This window comes from Quercus suber, unplaced genomic scaffold (genome assembly GCF_002906115.3).
Source record: "Quercus suber isolate HL8 unplaced genomic scaffold, Cork oak 2.0 scaffold_1035, whole genome shotgun sequence".
In the NCBI taxonomy this organism is placed as follows: domain Eukaryota; kingdom Viridiplantae; phylum Streptophyta; class Magnoliopsida; order Fagales; family Fagaceae; genus Quercus; species Quercus suber.
This window is the reverse complement of record NW_027070446.1, coordinates 81050-90508: the sequence shown is the minus strand read 5'-3', so window position 1 is coordinate 90508 and position 9459 is coordinate 81050. Positions and strand designations below refer to the sequence as shown.

General features: G+C 33.0%; 2 protein-coding genes across 2 annotated transcripts; one reads left to right on the top strand and one right to left on the bottom strand.

The window, feature by feature from the left end:
- Positions 1-169: 169 nt before the first annotated feature.
- LOC112037246 (protein HOTHEAD) lies at positions 170-2669 on the bottom strand. The gene is made up of 3 exons (XM_024070062.2): positions 2427-2669; positions 1293-1937; positions 170-712 (listed from the first exon to the last, which is right to left on the bottom strand). The coding sequence occupies exons 1-3, from the start codon at positions 2506-2508 to the stop codon at positions 369-371; spliced, it is 1071 nt and encodes a 356-aa protein (XP_023925830.2). The 5' UTR covers positions 2509-2669; the 3' UTR covers positions 170-368.
- A 1172-nt stretch (positions 2670-3841) lies between these two features.
- LOC136065582 (protein HOTHEAD-like) lies at positions 3842-7856 on the top strand. Its single transcript, XM_065768986.1, has 2 exons — positions 3842-7407; positions 7662-7856. The coding sequence occupies exons 1-2, from the start codon at positions 6890-6892 to the stop codon at positions 7711-7713; spliced, it is 570 nt and encodes a 189-aa protein (XP_065625058.1). The 5' UTR covers positions 3842-6889; the 3' UTR covers positions 7714-7856.
- Positions 7857-9459: the final 1603 nt, after the last annotated feature.

Genomic DNA, 9459 nt, shown 5'->3' with positions numbered 1-9459 from the left:
AACACTATGAAACGGTACTCCGAAATAGGCCGGTACCAAAATATTACGTTCCATTGGACAAAACGAAACGGGTCCCAAAACGGAATTAATAACATTGGTTTGGAGATAAACTTTGTCCCAAAGCAAATGACATTGATTGAAGTTTTGATTGGAAAGTTTGGAGATAAACTTTGTCCTTCACTTTGTAACGTCATTATGCATTCATGGTGTCAAAATATGTCATGTATATTATACACAATTATAGATATAATAAATAAATTTTAACTTATAAAATGTAAATATAGAGTAGGAAGTTAAAACCTTATTTACGAACAGCCCTGGGTCTCTAGAAAGACTTTGAGCCGAAGAAGAAAGTAAAAAACTCAGACTCAGTCCACTGATTGCTTCAATATAGTTACCAAACCTAGTGATGCCCGCAGTTTGAACCAGAGACACTTCAACTGGGATTGGAGAGGAATCGTGAGGATATTCAGTGGATTATCAGCCATTCCTTGACCCACCAAGGGTTGGTCCAATACTACCTTGATCCCATGGGCCTGGAGATGGTCACCAGGCCCAATACCACTCAACATCAATAGCTGTGGGCTTCCAATTGCTCCGGCTGATAATATTATCTCATTCATTGAATTCGAGTTCTTCGTTAAGTATGCTTTGTGAAACACTCCCGATGCATCTTTGAAAACCACACCATAAGCTTGTGGTCTTTCTGTTCCTGCATCAAAATAATCAAGACGAAATTATCTCTTTTTTTCTTTGTTTATTTTTGGGTTGATGGTGGATTATGTTTCAAATATTCTTGTAATTTGGGTCAGGTTGAGTTGGGATTGACAAAACTTTCAACCCAACTAAACTGACCCAACCACATTATTAATAATTAAAAAGTATATACTATATTTTAAAGTTGTTCGTTTTGTTTATGAATTTTTGGATTTTGGGACTTAACTAGTTTAATTTTGATAGTTTTAAATGAATTAAGAATGTTAGACTCAATTGTGTAAATTGCAATCATTTATTAAATAATTAAAAAATAAAAACTCAAAATTTTTTTTATTATTCCTAACAAAATGACTCTAAACCAACAATCCAACCCAATCCCTACGTATTGGGTTGGTTTTAGAGTTATCATTAGCTGATTTGAATTTGATTGGATCATTGGAGAATGGAGATTTCTTAACTTGAAAAAGTCAAGTTAGGTTAAAAAAACCTCAAATTCAATCCAACTGAACCCATGCACACACCTCATGTTACAATAGGTAAGACATATCATGCAAGTACTCAATGAAAAGCCTTACCATTATTATACCTAAAAAAGATCTTGTACACAGTTGCATGCAAATAGACAGTAATCTTTCTTGGATCAGCATACTCAAGCAAATCTGCCGCAGTGTGTCTATGACCCTTCTTATCAAAAATCGTTCCTCCAATTTTTGTCCCATTCAAATGATCATACGTAAACCCATTATAGGGCAACACCCCAACCTCAAGCAAACTATCTCTCACAGCAACTTGATACTCTACCTTTGGTGGCTTAAACACTACCAACTTTTCCACCCATTCATAAGATTTGTTCACCAATGTCTCGTCCCAACCAGCTTCCTTTACATAGCGAGTGCTAGCATGCGAGTAGAATCCGGCATTCAAGGCGGTTCCACCGCCTAGAACGCGTGCTCGAGCATTGTATACACCGTCTTCAGAAGTGAATTGTTGAGTAGGAGATGTAGGAGACGTATCCGAAAGAGTGTTTGAGAAATTTTCTATGTTGGTTATGTTTGGATTGCCATAAGGAGATCCTCCTCTTTCGAGGACTAAGACACTTGCGTTTTGTGAAAGTGTTGCTGCTAGTGGACACCCAGAGGTCCCTCCGCCAATGATTATGTAGTCGTAATATGCGATTGCTGGGGCTGAAGTTGCTTCTCTGACAAATGTGTAGTTTGGAGCTGCATGTAGAAAGAAAAGAGACATACCAGAAGTTGGAATAATAAAAATGGTTCAATACAGTGATGAATAGTGTTAGAATAATGATTAAATTATTAGTTTTTCTATTTTTTTTATAACTTCTTTTGAGACAATTAATAAGTTATTGTAGTATTAAAGCAGGTGATGACCGTTTCCACTAAAGTCCTAAATTTACTATTTCCTAAGATTAGTGTGGGTTTTGATCACTTTTCTTTTTCTTTTTTCCTTACCATGTGTGATAGAAAAAACACCAATTCAATTTCGAACAAGATCAATTAGACCAAGTATAGTTGATTAAACACAAGTTCAGTTTACAAGACTAGGATATTGTGTTCTCACATTTCAAAGCATAAAATATAGCTAGGCCACCTAGACATTTTGAAAGTGAATTAAACCTAATATTAGTGTATGTCTCTATTATACCGTGTCTCATGGGGAGAACAAACTGTAAACTAAAACATATTGTGCACCTTTTTCTGCGTGAGCAAAGCCATGAAACATGAGAATTCCAACAAGAATAGCCCCTATAAAGCTATAACATCGCGAGCCCATATCAAAAATTGCTGAAATCTTCTTTACAGAACCAAAAGCCAAGCAATCTCCTTTTAAGAAGTGAAAACTGAGAGTTCTTTTAAAAGATCCCCTACCTTGTTCTATATTTTTTGGGAGCTATAATGAAGTTATATATAGTGATAATTTTAATGAGCAAGCCCCACATATATATAGATGATTTAATGATTCAATTGCGTGAAACTTGCGTACAAGCAAGGCAACTTAAACATGAGCTCCTTTGGATTAAGATTTGGTATTTCTTATCAAAACAAACAAGCATCAATGATTTGGTATTTCTTATTGCACACGTATCGATAATTAAAGTGAGAAAGACAAAAAAATACACCGATTTGTGACTGGAAGTTTATCGTGCACGGCATTATTTTCACATTATAATGCAAAAAATGGAAGATTGATAAAGATTGTGACGATTGACGTTGGGAAGGACCGTGTGATTGTGAGCTTTCTCTGCCTATTTCTCTCTGTAATATTGGTATCTTAAAGTGCAACCCGAAACTGGAAGTAGTAGTGACGACTATATGCATGAGAGAGTCAGGAACAGATTCTTCTATTATCTGTTTGGTGATTCTTCTTTGGACACACTTCTACACAATTTGATACATAATTTGCACATTTGTTAATGTGTGATAAAATTGCATCACTTATACGTAGGTCCACTACTAGTACTTAATAAAAACTAATCTAATCACCGTTTGCCATATATTTAAGTTGTGACAAAGTATATGAGCAAATATGTGGCCCTAGACTTGTTGGAAAGAAATTAAACACCAAATTTGGTTGCCAAATCTGACATTTTTTTCTCTCTCATTTTTTCTTCTAATTTGACATTATTAATACTGAATTGCTGCTTCTCCAAAATAAAAATAAAAAAACTGAATTGCTATTGAATTCTGTTGGAATGGCCTGAATTGTCAAATTGGTGGCTTGACATTAGCCAACAAACCATCAAAAAATTGCACGAAGTTGCATTAAATGTTGCATGGACTCATGGCCGAATTTATTGACTTCTTTGTTGTCAGGTTCCTTAAAAATATTATATATATATATATATATTATTACTATTATATAAAATAATTAATTTAATTTTTTTTAATCTTAAATAAAGTGGGATTAAAAAATATTTAAATATTTTTAACTTTCTAGGAATAAAATTCACATTTTGAATAATTGTAAACAAATTAATAAATGTATAGTGTATACTCTTTCACCTTAAAAGCAAATGAAGTAAAGTTGATAAAAAATTTATGTGAATATTTTTCAACTTTTTACTTGTGGCATTATTGTAAATAAATAAGAATTTAGGATTAGTTTTTGAACTAGGAAATTCCCTAGAAGTTTCCTTACAATCTCCATTACCCCACACGTATTTTCCATTTTCAGTTATTTCACTTACCATGTCCTTTCCATCTGATCTCCTCCGATCTCCTCCATTCTTCTTCTCTAGTCTCCACAAACTTCTTTGCTTTTTTTTTTTTTTTTTTTGAATGCTTTCTTTGGTTTTAACACTTCCTCACACAATCAAGGCTGGACCCCAACACGCCCAACAGGTAAGTGTTCTCTAGCAAAGGAAATGTCAACAATAGAGAAGTGTGGTGGCTCAAAGAGACAATGTTGAAGCTGAATGAGAAACAATGAAGCCCAAAATGGCGTAGATGGCGTACATGAGGTTTTAGTTTTAGTTTTTCTTTTTTTTTTTAATAGGCAAAATCTAGTGCCGGCCGAAATCCTTATCTCGGCCGAAAATGTTCGGAATGGCTGAAATGACTTGAAATAGGCCGAAATCTAACCTGAGGTGGAACGTAAGCTATTCTCGTACTGGTTTGCATACTAGTACGGAATATTCCAGCTGTTTCGGCCGGAACGGAGTGGAACAGAACGGAATCAATAACATTGCTCCAAACTATTTTGTTCAAATCGGATGTTAATTACTATTTTATCTATAAACATATTTTTATTCATAATTTTTTATTACAAAAACTTGAAATTTGAACATTTGATTAATAACATAACTATTGATTTTTTTATCTTCTTGAAATTTTGCAAGTATGAATAATATAATAAGAAAATTCAATTTAACTGTGAATTTGTTAAAATCACATCCAATAAAATGATATAAATAAAGTTAGAAGATTTTCCCTCCAAACTAGTTTAGAGAAAAACTTTCTCTCAAAGCAAATGGCATTGATTGAAGTTTTGATTGGAAAATCCACATGGAGTCCCTTCTGCCTATTAACTTCAAAGTAAGCTGATGCATATTCAGTAGTCCATGATGTGAGTTTTTAAACAAGATATGAATCTATTTGTTCTTGATCGTAACAAATTAATTACTAGCTAGATATATCATTGCGTTTTTTATTGGAACACATTTGCACATTACATTCTCAAAATGTATAGGATAACTCAATTTCAAATAAACACTGATATAATTATATTTGTAATTATTTACATAAGATAAATGTTAAGTCTCAACTCATAATCATGTGCATTCTCTTAATATATTGGATAGGGAAAAATTTAGGAGGTACAACATGAACTATGCTTAGGTTTTTTCCTATTGAATAAGTTTATCAACTTAAATGAATAAGGAGTAATTACAGTAAACCTATTTGTGGTTAGGCCCGAATTCACTTTGTCTATCCATGATTTGAAAAGTATTACTTTACCCACTTGAGATTTGCTCTGTTTGTTTTCCGTAACCCACTTTTGTTAAAAACAATGGTAAATATGTATTTTTGCACTCTTTTTATGTCTCTCTCCTTTCAAAACAAAAAAATACGTACAAAATCAAAAGAAAATAAATAAAATCAAAAGAAGTCATTTGTAAAAATTTAGAAACTCACAAAATGTCATTGCAACACTAAAGGCAAAATATACTGAATCTTAACTCTATCCATTGTTTCTTTTAACTTGATTTCATTTATTTCTCAGGCTCTCTCTCTCTCCTCTCCGTCTCTTTGTCTCTTTATCTCTTTGTTCTATCTTTGTCCCTCTCATCTCTTACTTTGGTTTAGATTGGTGGTAGCTTTGGGTCAGAGTGGGGATAGTGGAGGAGCACAAGAATGGCTGTATGGGTTTGGGTTTTGATTTGCGGAGGAGGAGTATAGCTGCCTTGGGTCAGGGTTTGAAGGCGAAGCGTGGCATATGGGTTGTTGTGGTCGATCTGAGATTTTGGGTTGTTGGGATGGTCACATCTTGGTTGCAGTGTCGTCTTGGCTGGGGTGGGTCATTGGTGTTGCTGTTGGTGGCTCTCTTTCTTCGCTCAAAAACCAAACCCAAACCCTCTATCTAAGCCATTTTTTGTTTAAGGTAGGGATTGGGTTTCTTTTAGTTGTTAGGATTTGAAAAAATGGAGTTTTGGGCATCGCTACTGAATGAATCGTGGGTTTGGATGTGTGTGGTTGTGTTGGTTTTTGTATGTTTGAGCTCCTACATCAAATAGAGTAGTAATGGCTTTTGTACAAAAGACAAAGGGGACAAAAATGGCTTGCTTCAAGCTGCTTAATTAACATCCTTTTGTAGTAGAAGAGGCATCTATTCACAATCTTAAATGAGTTATCAAATACGGTTCAAATCAACAATTTAAACCCTCTTCCCAAAAAGTTGTTGGTCAAAATACTTATGGCGATAAATTAGAAACCAAGATCAGTACAAAACTTTAGAAGAAAAACAATACCATTTATTAAGTTCAAAATTGCAACAACACTTGTATTAAATGTTGGTTGTATGGAGGAGAGGACCAACCACACAATAGCTTGGTTGCTCTAAGCTTTTAATGTCTCCTGAGCAAATGGGTTTGATGCAGTTGGTACAAATTGGGGAAGGAGTTTAGAGCTTGTTTTTTAGGTTTCTTTGATGGTGGATTTTTTATTTTAGACAACCAATTTATTTGTTGGTGGATTTTGATGGTGGTGGGTTTCATTGTTTTGATGGCAAGTTTCTTTGACGGTGGATTTCAGATAGTGGGTTTTGATGCCGGGTTTCTTTGTTTAAAGAGTTTTTACTGGGTTTGAATTGGTTGGATGTTTTTGATTTTTGCAAAACCCTATTTTTTGATCTTATTTTCTCTCTCTGTTTTTTTTTTTTTTTTGGTTTTGTTTTGGGAGGAGAGAGACATAAAAGGGGGTAAAAATACATATTTATCCATGTTTTTAACAGAGGTAGTTATAGAAAACAAACAGAGCAAATCTTAAGTGAATAAAGTGATACTTTTCAAACCACGGGTAGGGAAAGTGAATTTAGGCCTAATTATAGGTAGATTAAGTGTAATTACCACAATGAATAAATTAACTTTAAAAAAAAAAAAACTATAACTTTGCTCAAATTGCAGACTGACCAGCCCTTCACAGTGCCCACAAAAGCAATGGCTGAAGCGGCTGAAATCATAAATGACATTGCCAAGGAGAGTTTTAAAGGTGGTGTGATAGGTGAAAAAGTCACAGGTCCCCTCTCCACAGGCTATCTTGAGCTTCGGAACACAAATCCGAATGACAATCCAGCAGTTACCTTTAACTATTTCAAAGAATCAGAGGACCTAATGAGGTGTGTTCTAGGCATGAGGACCATTATAGAAGTTGTAAATGCATATCCATTTTCAAAGTTCCGGTATAGCAACATGACAGTGCAGGCACTAATAGATATGATGGTGAGTTTACAATTGAACAAGAGGCCGCGACATCCTAGTGCTGCGTTTTCCTTGGAACAGTTTTGTATAGACACTGTCATTACCATTTGGCATTTCCATGGAGGTTGCCAAGTTGGTAAGGTTGTTGATCATGATTATAAGGTTCTTGGTGTGGATGCGTTAAGGGTCATTGATGGTTCAACATTTTTACGCTCACCTGGGACTAATCCTCAAGCTACTGTTATGATGCTTGGAAGGTAAAAGCTAAAGCTAGTGGAAATAGAGAATTTAATCATTTAACTATTATTTTAAGACTTAAATTTCTCTTTAATGAGTCCAACATGCATATATAATTTTAACCTTAAAAGTAAGAGATAGAGTGGAGACAGTGTTTAATTAAACTTTAATAACACATACGTTTAACATATTAAGAAATGGTAAATTTGATCGATTAAAATTTATTTCCACATTCTATTAGTCTTAACTTGCAAATTTTCCCCTTTGGATGCAGGTATATGGGAGAGAAGATTTTGCATGAAAGATGTTCACATGGAAGGAAGTAGAAGATGATATTTTACTTAGATTTTACAAGTATCATGGGCCTTAATGCATTTGGGGGTTTAAGGTGAAAATTGAAATCAATGCCTTTTATATTTTTAAATATGACTTTTTCAAAAATAAATATTACTTAAACTCTATTATCTTATTTTAGATGCAAGATTATTACTAATTAACAAGAACCACGTATAATTTTTTTTAGAAAGTCTATAGACAAGAAATTTGACAAAATTTTTCACACATTTTAATGTGGTAGATTGATAATGGTAATTAAAAGAATAATGATAGTAGTGGTCCTAGGTGAGACTAGTAAAAGTTTGTCAAATCAACTATTGTGAAAAATATTGTGAATTTTTGTGTATTGCTCCTTTTTTTTTTTTTTTTTTTTTTTTTCAAGAAGTGCTACATTCAAAATATATTTCACAACAAATCCTAGGTGTTAAGTTGTTACTGGTTTTAATTTAAACCCACTGCTGAAATTATTTTTTGGCCATGAATAATAGCCTATAACAACCTGCTACTTAGGATTTTTTATAAAAATGTTGCAAATGTAGCATTTTTCTCTTCTTCTTTTTTACCTTCATTTGATAAAAAAAATATTATTTTATTTATTAACTAATATTTGGGCTTAATTAAATTAAAGTTTGGGACTTTTTTTTTCTATGTGGGGCCTTAGGCAACCACATCAATTGCTTATAGGATAGAGCAGACATTCACAAATATTACGGAGTGTCATCTATTATCATTGTGTTAATGCATTTTAACATATCACCTAGACTTGATTTTTAATTAAGCGAAACTTATTGATTTAACTTACATGAAAGTTACTTCAATAACTCTTCCAAATCAATAAAATAAGCTTAAGAAAAAAAAAAAGAAAAAGAAAAAGAAAAAGGTAACAAATGCTCAATCGAGGCCAAGAAAAAAAAAAAACATGAAAATTATGGTAGACCTCACAAGAAGGGCAACCAGAGTTAAAATGATAAGAACTAAATACCCCCTCACAAAACCAACAAATTAATGCACGTTTTGTCTCTGGCAAGAGTCCTCGAATTTGCAAGTTCCAAAAAAAAAAAAAAAAAAAAATGAGTCTATCCCGCAGGGTAACGTTACAGAGAAGCCATTAATAGCAATGATGGCAGAAATTAACTATATCCAATATGTTGAAAGATGGTATGCAAAGTCTACCTTTCATTTAAGAAATTAAGAATCCAACATAAGCTCCACTAATGAATTTTATGTTGAGTTCACCCATGGCTCCGCCCAATATTTTGAACAATCTTCATGCATAATCATCAAATTTAACATGTGGCGGAGCTAGGATTTCAAATTAAGGGGGCCAAATTAAAAGACAAGATTGGAGGTAAAATTAATCTAAGATATATTAATCGATATTAATAACAAAATAAATAAACGACTATTTGTTAACGTAATTGTCATACACAATCTAATATAAAATTTAACTTTAATTCATTTTTCATTCCTAATTTACTTTACTTAGTTGTAAAATCTACTTCGATATGAGCTCGTTTAGTAAATGATATAGACTTATTAGTATAATTGGGTTTCTCCATAATCTCAATTAATTATAAATATATATGGAAAAATTTAGGAAGAATACTTTTGGTGTGGTTTCTTAGGTTCTCTAATTACATCATTACATGGCTAATAACAATTAAATCAAGTCTTTAATAAAACTTAGGTAAAAAAATAATTATCAATTCATAGCTAATAACAATTAAATCGATGGA

Excerpts from the sequence above, each read along its gene's own strand:
- LOC112037246 (XM_024070062.2), bottom strand. The coding sequence starts at position 2,508 with ATGGGCTCGCGATGTTATAGCTTTATAGGGGCTATTCTTGTTGGAATT. Across the intron at positions 1,938-2,426 it reads CTTTGCTCACGCAGAAAAAG|CTCCAAACTACACATTTGTC; the intron begins GTGCACAATATG and ends TTCTACATGCAG. Across the intron at positions 713-1,292 it reads CTTTTTTAGGTATAATAATG|GAACAGAAAGACCACAAGCT; the intron begins GTAAGGCTTTTC and ends ATTTTGATGCAG.
- LOC136065582 (XM_065768986.1), top strand. The coding sequence starts at position 6,890 with ATGGCTGAAGCGGCTGAAATCATAAATGACATTGCCAAGGAGAGTTTT. Across the intron at positions 7,408-7,661 it reads ACTGTTATGATGCTTGGAAG|GTATATGGGAGAGAAGATTT; the intron begins GTAAAAGCTAAA and ends CTTTGGATGCAG.